The following is a 13,609-nucleotide window of genomic DNA, read 5'->3' on the forward strand; positions in this document are numbered from 1 at the left end:
AGGGGGAGGAGCCGGAGCGCGGCGCAGGCTGCTCCCGTCAGCGCTCCCCGGGGAGCCGCAGCTGCCGCCGCTGGAAAACGCGGGGTACCGTCTGTCCCAGAAGCAAGTACAGGCTGGAGGATTTTTGCCTTATTTATGGCTTTTAGTTGAGGAAGGTCTGTGTCGTTGTGACAGCGGCTACGATACCTCGGCGCAGAAACGCCTTTCTGAGAGCCGGACTCAAAACTGGGAACGCTGACTGACAGCCTGACAGGCCCCTGACAGGCCACCAGCTGCCCGACGCTTCAAGGAGGCAAATCTAGGTACATTTTTTGGAGTAGAAGTAAACTTCCCACACACACAAACTTCGAGCAGAAACGCAGCCCAGCCCTGGGTGCGGGTAGTTCAAATAGCGGTTGTGCAATGAAACTTCAAAGGTCTCTTAAAGAAGTGGTTTACTTCCCTGCCTTTAACCTTTCTAGTCTTGTCTTTCTCTGGAAAGCTGCCAGTTGTTTGTTTTTGGTTTTTTTTAATTTTATTTTCTAGCGGCTCTGCATTTGCAAGTAACGGTATTTCTGACAGATTTCTGACGATATCATTGTTCTTGATGGCTACCAAGTGTCTGAGCCGATTCATTGTTACTCAAGATAATCAATTATAATACACTGGAAACTGAAATAACTCCTTCATGATTTGCATAGCATTGTTGTGGTCCAGTCCTGAATTAGAGTTACTGGCAGGAGCACCTTCCACACAGAAAGGTTTGTGTGCAGTCACTTGTCTCCCTCGTCTGAGCAGGACGTCACATGAACTCAGCATTTCTCAGTGAAACTGCAGCAGTTCTCAGCAAGTTAAAAATAACGTGTTATTTTTTACTGCCACACCCACATGCAGATTTTGAAACTTCATCGCAAGGCTGAAATTAACAGAGATTCTTCAGGGCAGTCCTTTGTCACTTCCCTGCTGTAACTGCCTGTTTTGGTTTCCTAATTCGTTTTGAAACGGCTTGGACTCAAATTATATTAAAACATTGTGTGAAGACAGGGGAATTGCAGGTTTTTTGAGGTACAGGATCTTTTTTAATGAATGCTCAAGTTTTCGCATTTGAGTAACCTCACTGATTTGCAATATAAATAAAGTTAGATGCAATAACTGCAATATATTTATGCCAATTTCTGTTTTGAGTCAGAAGCCTTGAACTTCTACCTGATTTACCTTCTTACCTTCTTATTTGATGTCCAGTTAGAAGAGTAACATCTGTTTACTTGGTTTCAGGTTGAAATGCTCTTTCTCAATGCCTTTTTTTTTCCCCACTCTATTTCCAAACCTGTTGCTCTGTACTGGAACTGTACCTTCCTAGAACTTACTTTGAAGTCATATGCAGAAATACTACCCTGCAGTCCTCTTCTACTCTGTCTATACTGTTCAGAACTAGGAGATTACCTCCATAAAAGGATTAGGTTGAAAGAAAAGAAATGTAGCAAGTGACAAAAAGTAGAATGCCAAACCAGTAGTGCCTGTAGGTTATTATATTCATAGTCTATATTGAGCTCTCAGTGCCTTTTAGAATTGCTTCTTCCAATCAATCCCCTTGTTATAATGTGGCCAGCTTATGTGCCCCCAGCTGATCATTTTTGCATTTTATAAGCATGATACACGTCTCTGCCATCTGTGTGATGGGATGGAAATTGCTGTTGTGATATGAGCAGGTGGCAGCAGAGGGCACTCCAACATCTGCTTCTGGAAGCAACTAGCGGCATAAGCCTTTACTCTGGGCCAGTGTAAAACACAAGGGGAGATTCCCCTTCACTCCAAAACCCGTGCGGTTGTACCTACAGATAAGGAAATCCTGCTGGTTCAGTGAAGTTTTGCAGTGCACTTGCATGACGCATTATATATACACAACAAAATGCCAGCAGACTTCATGGGGCCATACCACTTTTGATCCCATTGTCAAGAGTCTGAGGCCAACACAGCACAGAAAAAATGTGTATTCAGAAAAAAATGTTTAGTGGGAAGACAGACTAAAAGTGTTATAACCCACCAAATAACAGAAATGAAAATTTAAACTTAGGGAAAAATGAAGTTGAATTGTGAAGTTAATACTTAGTATTATTTAAAATTTATTCCTGAATATGGCAGTATGAAACTTAAGTGCATACTTACATGCTTTTTCCAAAACTGCATCTTCCATGCCGAAGAAAGGCATCTAGAAGTCTTTTGTAGAAGTCACTGTGATAGTTTTATTTTACTTCATTTATGTAGGTTTTATCTGTACCTTTTACAGACCCATTGTAGACAAGGCCGCCTGCTTGTCCCGTTCACCTGCTCCATTCAAGTCAATGTTAGTAATGAACAGCATGTTGGTATTATTCTAGTTTCATAATTCTAAATGTTCACCATAACAAAGGAAAGGAATAGTATACAGGGCTAGAAATGTTTGTTTTCCCTGTGTAAGGCCACCTGTTTGTTTCAGTGCCACAGTTCTAATGGCCTGGGCTGATACACCCAGTTAGCAGAGTGCTCGTATAGCCAAGTGGATCTGTGGGAGCCAGCCCAGTTCTGGACAAGATTAGATCAGGCAAGAGAGAGGCAAATATGCAGAATTTTACAGAAATTTGTTTCTTGCAATTGGGGTACATGAAATAAAGGTTTTATTATCCACTTTCATATATTCAGCCAGTGGAAGATAAGGGCAGAGTTCCTACCCTTTTGCTGATGTCTTCCATCTTATGTTTATGTGTGAACAACAGCTCACCAATTCTATAAAACCAGACCTTAACATATAAACGATGCAATTAGTTAGACGTTGTTTAAATGTTAACTAGTAACATGGAGATAAAACAGGCATCTCCTGCATTTGAACAGCACTTTGTATGCATGTTTGGGTGCTATTTTATTTTTTTACATTTAAATTAGAAGTGAGATAACAATTATTTACATTATGTTATTAAAGACATTATTTTTTTTCCTGGATCTTTTATCTCATCCCTCCTTTCTTATTATGCAATATTAACCAGTGGTGTTCCTGTTTAATATTTGGCTTATTTTAAAAGGTTTAGCTCATATTTTAATAATAAAGACCATGTAATTAATTTACCATTGCTTCAAGGAATTTTTTTTTTAGCTCGTACCAAGCCAATTGAATTAGAAAAATGGAAGGGCAACCTTTTAGTTGGCTCTGCACTGCTATACTCATACATTTGAACAAGTCTATGGTTTAATTAAAAACCCTTTTATTTTTATTATTAAAAATTTGGCATCTCTGTGCTTCAGTTTGTATCTTTTCTTGGTTTATACAGTTTAGCTAACAATGGCATCCACACAGAATCTGAAAGAAGCCACTGGCAACCACAGTTCATGGGAAAGTTTGCTACCAGATTTCCCTAAAGGACCGCTTTGCAAATACCGTAAGAAAGCTTCCTTTAACTGGAAGGAGATGGCAGTGTTACTAGATGGCAAAGATATCATCCAGCTTAAGGTAAACTTTGCAAGAATTATAACCATCTTTTAATTCTGGACATATCAGTAGAAGCAAGTAATTTTCAAAGGGGGAGAGTATTTACTTTAATAATATTCTCAAGATATGGAACATGAAGACATTGTTTTTCCACATCCGATTTTCAGAGCAGAACTGAACTTTTAAGCAATCTACTTTGCTGTCTCATAAGGCTCATTTCATTACTGAATATCAGTACAGGGGAGACCAGCAGGTGCTACATTAGAGAACTTCAATGTTCATTTCAAACTGAGAAAGAACTATATTCTACAATGTTTCTTTACTGTACTATTTGCATTAAATATCTCATGGTTTTACAATGCACTTAAGATGAACTAAATTCATTCTACTCTCAAACGTAGTATATCTGTCTTCGACTGACATAATTTCCTGTCATCTTCTGTGCTTGCATTAATGCATATGTGGCATTGCAGTTGGACAGTTTAGCATGCCTACCTCACTAAAAGCTAACCCTACCAAAAAAACAGGTTAATTGCAGAACAAGAGATGGTGTGGGAATGCATGACTTGGAGATGTGGGAGGAGACAGAACTGACTTTTTTGAAGGTGGTATAGATTTACATGGATTTAAGCTAATCTTGAACATTTGCCATAATTATTAAAATCTTAGAAGGTGGATCAGAGAAAAATGCCTTGTTCTGCATCTGACTGATACACTTAAGAGCACAGAAAAAACGCAAGTGCTCTGTGTCTGAGGGAGTTTCAGAGCTGTGTGGGCAAATAGTGATGTTCATACAGAGAGAGGGAATGACCCTACCTTTCAAAGAGAGGCACAGAAACTCTGGTTTTCTTCCTTCTTACTGTGTCATTCTCATCAGAGAGGAGGAAAGGACTTTAAAAATATCTTTAAAAGATTTTTCCCAAGGCACTGCACTTTTTTTTTCTAAATTACATGAAAGACAACTAAGAAGATGTGGGAATCTTGAAGACACAGGGATCTGAGATAAAATTGTGCCATAGTATATAATCTAATAATAAAAAAGAAGATCCAAATGACATCAATAAAACCTGCTTATCCCCATACTGAATGGCTGCATATGATGGTTCCATTACATGGAGTATATTTCCGCTTTCATCTGGGATCAGAGCAGTTGTGATTACTTAATGGCATTATGGCATATTTCTAACCAAATGTAACCTCTAGAGTTTTACCTTTATCCTCAGACTGAGGGCTGTTGCCCTTTATATCCTACCGGCAGCTTCATATAGTGAAACAATGAAGCTGCTATAAAAAAAAGTAAGTTTTACCATACTGTTCTCTTACATTCAGAGTGAATCAGTCCCACACCTATTACTTCATGATGAACTTTCATAAAATTTTGCTGCATGAACTGTATATATAATGACAGACAATTTAAATAGATATTTTTAATTCTTTGGAGTTTTGGCGTTACAAATTTATATCTTCCTATCAAACGAATGTAGCTTGAGGCCTAGTATTATGCTAGAAGAATATTAACTTGTTTTGTTAACGCTTTTAGATTAACATTCTCATGTCAATTTTTTCCCCCTGAAGAACAGAATCTTCTCTGCTCTGGAAAGTGATCCTCTCTTTGTACATCATCCTGGAGAAGAACTGTCCCGTGAGAAATATCAGGAGCTGACATTCCTGCGCTGTAAAAGGCTCTTTGAGTATGATTTTCTTACTCAGCAAGAGATTATAGAGAACCCATTAAAGATATTTCATATGGTCCTCTGTATAGGAATGTACGATTGGTCTCCATGTATCCAGTATCTATTACATTGCGCTGTAAGTACAGTTCAAAAGGTATAGTGGTGTATCTTTGAATTTAAGCATCTTGTAATACGGTAATTCAGTTGCTTTCTGCCCATTTTATTAAAGCTATATCTTTTCCAAGTCCTTTGTTTTCAAAAATGAAATTCATTTTAACTGTTTAGAGGAATAAGAGCTGTAGGATAAAGTTATTAGATGTTTGTCATTAAGCCCTGTCTCCACTGGAATCCCATCTGGGAAGTAAAGGTAGAGCGGTATAGACAAAGCTACAGAAAGATATTGTGATGCCTACAGTTCCACCTTCTTTTGTCCACTCCTCTGCCTCTTCTGTAGGGCAGTAGCAGCCACAGAAATTGTTTGTTGAGCCCTATTTGGTGCCTATGCCTTTGCTACAGATACAGGTGGGTATCCTTGCCTCACCCTCAGTGTGTTGATTCAGCGCGGAATCCAGAAGGAACAGAAACCAGTGTAAAGTTTCTCACTGACATCAGTGGCTGGGATTCTGTTCTTCAGTTGCTGCCTAGATGAGTCTTTCAGAAAGAATACTTGACATAGCTGGTCAAATAATATTAGTTGAATTAATTTATTATTACTATTCACATGGAAGGAGAGAGTCTGGGAATTACATTTTTGTTATGTCATCTAGAAGAACTGAAGGTACATTTAAAACCAGTGTGCATGTCTGCCCCTGAAGCAGCTACCTTAGTTCCCAATCCATTTACAGTAAAACAAACTAGAATAGCATTAAAATTTTAGTTTACTCAAGGGGACATCAATAAGGATAAGTGGAAAGTGAGCTCATTAAGTGTTTTAAGAGTTTGCAGTGAAGGCCTGAACAGGTTAGAGCTGTGAAAATTCCAGTCCTCTGTAAAGAGGCCTTGACAAGATCAAATCCTGCCGTACCTCCTCCAGCTGTAGTCTAAGTAGTAGTTTACAGTGCGGCCTACTTTCCCATGTGTCTTTAATGGACATCACTTTTACAGATCATTAAGCATGTACAATTTGTGCTATCCATCTTGGGGTCACTGATTTCATTTGTAATTCTCTGGTTTTACAGGCATTTGGAGGTACACTTTTGAGTGCTTCTGAGAGGTTTGCAGCCTATATGAAAAAGATTTTTGGCATGAAGGTAAATTTTTTTTCTTTTTGATAACTTGTGAGAACTGGGCACCCATCAGAACCATGGCACTACCTGCACCCTTGTGTTATTTCTGATCTCTTTACATACCACGGTACTTGTAATTAGTGACAGAAAAGTCCAAGGAGCCCTGAGTCCTGACTATCCTCACTGCTAGCTATTATTCCACTTGCTGGATCTGTTTTAGACTGTCCAAGTTAACATGCAGACAGTTTGGGGACTTCTCCCAAAATGCAATATAGATGACACTACACTAGTTCTTTCTCCATCCAGAGTCCTTTAAGAGTATATCCCAGAAAGTTTTGCACACAGACACTCCCACCTCCCACATCTACATCATGCACATTGCCATGATGCTTTAAATACTCCATTCTGATGCTGTAAAATGGAAAAAAATAATGTCTTAATGCCACAGAAACACCACGTGGAGTCCAATGGAAACTCAAACCAAATGCCCTGCAGAGTAAGTGCAGCCTATCTATAGGAAGAACTAGTCCTGAACAATTTCTCCTGTCTATGCCATTTGGCCATGTGGGCAGTATTCATGATCTGGCCTGACCGTATTTGATTTTGCAAGATATATGTGCTCAGCACACCCAAACTGAGCTTCGTGCTTTTTTTGTTATTCATTATCCCTTCTTATGTTTTGGGTTTTTTTTTTTGCTAACCATTTACCTCCTTTGCTTATTTATTTTTCTGAAATTCTATATTTATCTGTCTGCTTGTAGGCAGCCATATACTGCTACGTAGTTCTGATGTGATATCCTGATCTTTAACATGAAGCTAAATTCATTTAATGACTTTCAGTCTACACAAAAGCCTGATGATATGTATTTGTCAGAATAATTTTGCCTGAGGCTACAGGTTTATTTATATTTTTTTTTTAACTCTCACTTGCTTTTTAAAGGTTTGCTACTTAAGAGTATGTATTATAGGCCAAACCAGTCTAGGGTAAAGGATTCCAGTATGCACATTTCACTGTGGCTTCAAGCCGGCAGTGTTCCCACATGCTACTGAGGACCAAGTGTATGCATACATTGATCTGATACAGTTTTATCCCCTTCAATAATGTAAGGTATTTTCAATTTTGAAAATAAATAACCACATTCTGTTTTTCTCCTGACTTTGAGAGATCCCAGAACTGCTTATAATGCAAGCAGACTTGCCGATTTTCACCATGGAACAGTTCTTTCAACCCAGACAGCTGAAAACTTAGATACCTGCCTGAATGAGTCAGCCATCAGCAAAGGAAAAAAGTACCTGTTAACCTACTGCAGGCATGATGTCCTAGCCTTAGGGTTACATTTGACTGGTTTCTTGTAATAGCAAGTTATTTTTCCAATAGCTGTATTTGCAATCATTTGAAAATGTTACCATGTTAATTACTGTAATAAAATAGTCTTGAACTGTGCCTCATATCTCCTTGTTTAGATTTTTGGATGTTTTGCTCTGACTGAACTCAGCCACGGAAGTAATACCAAAGGCATACGGACTACTGCCACGTTTGATCATAACACTCAGGTTAGTCCTTAATGCACAGGAATAATGTTTGAGACTGTTAGACTCTTACTTGCTAACAGGACAGAATGATTCAAGGGTTTCTTGGATTAATGAGAAAGAATCAAATTAAACTCCAAATGTTAAAAAAAAAAAAGTCAAAGTCCAAAACATTGGAGGGAAGAGTGGTTTTGGGGAGCTCTGGTTCAAGAAAGCAGAAACCGACAAGCATATCACAGTTCATGTGCTGCGGATGCCTCAGTTCAGAGATGGCTCCCTCTCCCCTTCATTTATTTCTAAGAGGAGGAAATGGATACCTGAAAAGAATACAGTTAATGGTGGATGTGGGGATTTCAAAAGATAAACATGTTCCCACACAGCTTTCCAGTGTTCACAAAACAAAAGGTCGTCTTCATTAGATTTTTGCCTACTGTAAATAAGTGCATAAAACACCCGAAATACTTTTACAAAAGAGGAAAGTGATTCCATTCCAGCAGAACAAAGTGCAAGAAAGTGGAATGATTGTCTGTCAGATATCAATATTTGCAATAAATCCAGAAATTTCTGTTTTCTTGTACAAGTAGTTAATTTGGCTTCTGTTTGTGATACAAAATAAAGAGAGCATCCTTCTCCTTTGTTATGTCTCTTAAGGAATAGCTGGACATGCAGATTAAATTGTCTTTTTGTCTTGAAATATGAAGGCTTTATAGATGGCAATTATGATTATTTCTTGAGGATCAGAAAACTAAATATAAAAATGAGGTAACATGACTATTGAAGAGACTGAAAGAACAAAACAATAAAATGCTCTTTCAATTAGGATACTGCTTGCTCTTCATAATTTTTTTTTCTTAAATCAACACTGCTGCAGAAATAAATTCATTGTCCTAAGATTTTTTTCAGTAAATGAATAGAACTCATTGTAGTTTTACATTGAGGGAGAAGAGACTAGAAGTTAAGAGAGGAGACTCGTAGAACTTTATCTCTCTCTTTGTCATCTATATGCTTGGTTTATGCCAATGAATTTAAAATGTGTTACTTAATGTCCCAAGGAGGTAGGCTCATCATCTCCCTGCGGCATAGTATTGCAAAGCATATGGGTGCTGTTACTGGCAACGATGTCGCTCGTATCTGTACTTCATGAAGTGGCCTCAGAAGAATGAAAAATTAGAATCATAGATTTGAAGCATAAGATTTTAGATTCTTCAGTAGGACAACATTCCAGTCTGCATTTTTTCATCTAAAAGCAATTCAGTGATCATTTATGCAACATGGATGATCAGATCCCTTTCCAGAAAAATAAACAACCTTGGGAATTTGGCAGCATAAAATGTTCCATTTAAATAAATCTAAAAATCTGAATGCTTAAGCTATGCCTAAATTTCAGGGTATGTGTATTCTTCAGAATTCCCAGTACTCATGGTCCCCCAGTGGTCCAAGCTGGGAAGCATGCTGTGCTTCACGCTGTCTACCAGGCTTGTTTCCACACAAAACTGAGAAGGTGGTTCCTGTACAGGTTTCAGCCCTCACAGCTGAAACAGCCCTCACAGTCCCTCCCATGGACTCACAGCTCAGATTAACCTAAGATCTAGGAAATGCTTCCAAGTCCATAACCTTGCTTTACTTTTCTTATCTTCTTAAATGAGCAAATAAAACGCTGAGTTTCAGGCTTTACAATGAAGTAATAAACTTTTCTCTCCAAAGTTGAACACTAAGAGAGGTCTCAGCTGCTGGAGTGGAGTACAGAATGAAACCCTAGCAGTTAATGGAGGTTTTCAAAACATTGCCATGATCATGAAAAAAACTCAAAATAGCTGTGTCTTGATTTATATGACTTATAATTTGCTCCTTTCTTTTCTGGCTACAGGAATTTATCATAAATACTCCTGACTTTGAAGCTGCAAAATTCTGGATTGGTAATATGGGAAAACATGCCACTCATGCAGTTGTGTACGCTCAGCTCTACACTCCTGATGGACAGTACCAAGGATTACATTCCTTTCTTGTACAGGTAGGGTAGAAATATTGCTAATCTTTTCTTTTTGTGGAGAGCAGGTTCAAATTAAAGTCTTTATGTTATGCTGTTATCTATATCTGACCAGCAAATTCTTTAATTAATGTCTTGAACATTTATTGCAATGTAACAACCGTACTGTTTTTAATATTCACTGATTTTGTGACGGTTGTACCACCAGTTTTATGCTGCCAGTTTTCTGCAAAAAATTCTAAAAATACCGAAGAGCTGAAAAGCCTCCAGATTATCACACTACTTATATAGTTAAAACTAACCTATGCTATATAAAGTCATGAAAGTCCTGGATGGGACTTAACATGATTTATGTCTGCCAATGCTGCAGGCTGATCTGCATGAAATCCACAAGCTTCTACCACAGAGATCAGTTTATAAGATTAAAGGCATCAGAAAATATGGCAATGTAGTAGAGAAGTACATAGTAACGTGAACTAGTTGCAGACTGAACAGACTTTATTACAAAATTGGGGAATAGCTCAAAGCTGATCTTTACATAAAAGTTCCATTGATTCCTACTATGTCTCTGTACACCTGAAGAAGGTTTCGTTGCTAGTCTGATGAGAGCAGTCCTCAGTGTTAAGGCATATTTAACACAGTGATGTCATTACTGTCATATTGCCAAAGTAATTTTCATTAAGGGGTCTGTGTTCTGAATGAGAGGAAACATAAGTACAAGGTATATCCAGGATTATGTGCTTGAGAAAAACAGAGCTTTCTTTAGCATTAATAACAGAATACAAATTGGGAATATCTTCACTGTTTGAAAATTTCAACCCATAGCTTTGATTGTTCCACAACTGAAATAATGTTTCATTCCATTTCTGTGCAGATTCGAGATATAAAAACTCTCCTACCGATTCCAGGTGTGGTGGTAGGTGACATAGGAAAGAAAATTGGGCAGAATGGGTTAGATAATGGGTAAGTCAATCCATGTGAAGGAGGAAACATTCTAGATTATATCACACTGTAGTGGTGCAAATGTTCTCCTGTGTCAGTTCTGTCTTCTGAGGTATTTGATAGTGGCTTTAAGTTGTTGATATTTCTTTAAAAAAACCCAAAACAAAACAGATTGAAAAATCTTGAATTTCAGTATTTTCTGTCTGAACAACCCTATTCTTTCTGCTTCTCTCACTTTTTAGAATACGAAGTGCCACTGATACACTGAATATGCCCATGCATTCTTGGAGTCATAGACTCTGCAACAGTAATAATGAAAAAAAAAAACCAAATCCATTCGGTTCTGAGTAAAGAACTTAATCAGCCTCTCCACCCATCTGGATGTAAGCCCTTAATTATTTTGTCTGTAGATTTCTAGCCCACAGGAAGGCTAATGGAGGTCACAGAAAAGGTTTATTGTTAGTAAAGATGTAAGATTAATGAGATGCAATAGAGGAACTAGGTACCTTGTTTAAAGCATGGGATTTCTGGACTAGTCCTGTTCACTGCAGAAGAGGAGAAGGTTAGTTATTTTTTTCTTTGTGTATACTTGAAATAAAAAGTACCTGGGCACCATTTCTGAGTCATGGACTTCAGGGGCCTTACTGTATCTCTGCTAACCAAAGGTGCTGATGGGGAGGAGAGACAGTGAAGGAATTAAGGTAGATTTCTGCATTAAAAACTATTATGTAAAAATTATGATTTAAACCCCTGCATTAGTTATATAGCTCTGTGTAAAGTTAAGCAATCGAAAATAGCAAAGGAGGGCAGTGTCACTTCTTCATGCCTCAAATTTACCTCTCTATTGTTTTGGTTCGTTACATATATATGTATTGTCCTTCATAACATTCCATTGCAGAAAACAAAGCATAAACATCCTAAGGTGTCCTACTTTCAAATGTAATGGCTTTGACTGGCTTTCCAGAAGGTCATAGGCCTTCCATAGTTTGTACGAGCCTCCTCCTGATGTCCCAAAGAGCCTGTAGTGGCAAAACCAGCACTGACTTTTATGTTTATGTAGCTCAGTTTCCTGCAGACACAGATGCAATAAAGGAAAAATACATAGAAATTTTTTATAGAGGAAAGATGTGAGAAAAGGCCTGGAAAAGGGGGTTTGGGTATTGGTGGGTATTTTTGCCAGCATCTGCATTACAAACTAGTAGCCACCAGATGGCACAGCAACATGGGCCTGAGCAGTCTAAATGTAGTTCAGCTTCATATTTCTGTAGAAATGTTCAAATTCTACTGTTCATTCTCAAATTGCAGCATAGTTTTATGCAACATGAGGAAAAGAAAAGTGTGCTTGTCACATGACATCAAAATGCATGTATTTTTAAAATCCATTTACCCTACTGGGAAAAATAGAGCATTTCTTAAAATTTTTGTATAACTGAATAATCTGAGTTGATAATCCACATGATACACTGTAAATAAGACATAGCAATGACTTCATATCTTAATGTCAGATCATGTCCTTTATCTTAGTTATGACATTACACGTCATTTAAAACAATCATAGGGCATTCTAATCCTTCTGCTTACTTTGCATATGCTGCTTTAAAAAAATATATTATTTTCTTCTAACAACATGTCTGAGAAGCCCCAGTCATGGATCTAGATCTCTTAAGTATGGATTAAGACGGTCACTGCACTAGAAAGCTTAAGACAGCACATGCAGATTGAGGAAGGAGGGAAGCCCAAGGTTACCAATAGATACCCTTCATTCAGCTGAAAACTCTAGGAGCCTGTGCTACTGATTTACTTCAGCTATTTTCTTTGGAGAGGTCTGAAGCTAAATACAACATTTTTCACAAGAACTAGAGAACTAGTTTTAGCTTTGCAACTTTCCTGCTTTCCTGAGTTGTCTGATGTCAGGATTTGTTCATACTAATACTCAGCAGTACACGAAGGCCTGGATGGGGACTGTAGTACCTTTATAACTCTTCATTTCTTTGCAGACATGACAAGCTGTGCAACTCTAGAAAATGAACTGTTTGTTGCATGTTCTGTAAAATGCCAAGATTTGCAGGGAGACATTTCACAAGACACTGCCTGGTCACGGTGTTGTCCTAAGCAGTTTAGTAATCTTATATCCTAGCTTATCCCAGAGAAAGCACACCTTGCAATATAGAAGCCTGCTGGATGTGGTGATGACAAAATATTCAGTTACGCTGTGATTACAAGTGTTAGTCTCTGCTGCATGCTTTGCCAGTTTTTTGAATGTATGTGTGAAGTCTGGTTCAACTACCATAGCTACTTAGTAAATCAGATATATTTCCATGTAGTTACACTCAGGATAAATGGTCAGAGTGAAGCAAGAAGTTTATGCTACTAATTTTCCATATGGGTACAGAGAGTTAAGCTCCTGAACAGTGGTGAAGGACATGGGAAATAAATTCCAGAGCTTCCTTGGAAAATGCCATTGATTTATGCAGAGTAGGTGATTGTAGTTGTCCCTTCTGGCTTTGGAAAACAATTTTTTGGGTCATTTGGCTGAAAGCTGGTTTCTTGCTAATGCAGAGCATAATGTTTTCAGTAACAAAGAATTTCAGAAATAATGTGGGAATTTTTGCTGTGTAAATTCAGTTGACTAGTCTGCTCCTTCTAAATCTGCCTTTCTAAATAATTCTCATAGCTTGATAATTGGAAGGTCCAAATATCACATGGGTTTTGCAGGTCTTTGTAACTTCAACTACCCTGACAAAAAAGAAAAAAATCACTTAAATATTCTGAAGTATTTTTTCTTTCTCTCTGTGATTTACAACAATTTGTG

The 13,609-nt window shown here is 37.9% G+C and overlaps 2 protein-coding genes across 5 annotated transcripts in view; one reads left to right on the plus strand and one right to left on the minus strand.

Moving 5' to 3' along the window:
* TRMT44 (tRNA methyltransferase 44 homolog) overlaps positions 1-2,173 on the minus strand; it is a 24,963-nt gene extending 22,790 nt beyond the window's left edge. The window contains exon 1 of the mRNA XM_026846919.1: positions 2,146-2,173. Coding sequence (XP_026702720.1) covers positions 2,146-2,173 — 28 coding nt within the window. The remainder of the gene's footprint in view (positions 1-2,145) is intronic.
* ACOX3 (acyl-CoA oxidase 3, pristanoyl) overlaps positions 23-13,609 on the plus strand; it is a 36,289-nt gene continuing 22,702 nt past the window's right edge. For 2 of the 4 annotated variants that reach the window (XM_026847098.1, XM_026847101.1), the window contains exons 1-7: positions 23-302; positions 3,282-3,460; positions 5,015-5,248; positions 6,291-6,362; positions 7,803-7,892; positions 9,736-9,879; positions 10,730-10,818. In XM_026847098.1, the coding sequence (XP_026702899.1) occupies positions 3,293-3,460; positions 5,015-5,248; positions 6,291-6,362; positions 7,803-7,892; positions 9,736-9,879; positions 10,730-10,818 (797 nt within the window). In that variant the 5' untranslated portion in view covers positions 23-302; positions 3,282-3,292. Of the gene's footprint in view, positions 303-3,281; positions 3,461-5,014; positions 5,249-6,290; positions 6,363-7,802; positions 7,893-9,735; positions 9,880-10,729; positions 10,819-13,609 lie in introns of those variants that run through there. The other 2 variants (XM_026847099.1, XM_026847100.1) reach the window with 2 other exon arrangements.

This window comes from Athene cunicularia (assembly GCF_003259725.1).
Source record: "Athene cunicularia isolate RWA chromosome 4 unlocalized genomic scaffold, athCun1 chr4_part1, whole genome shotgun sequence".
Taxonomy (NCBI): Eukaryota; Metazoa; Chordata; class Aves; order Strigiformes; family Strigidae; genus Athene; species Athene cunicularia.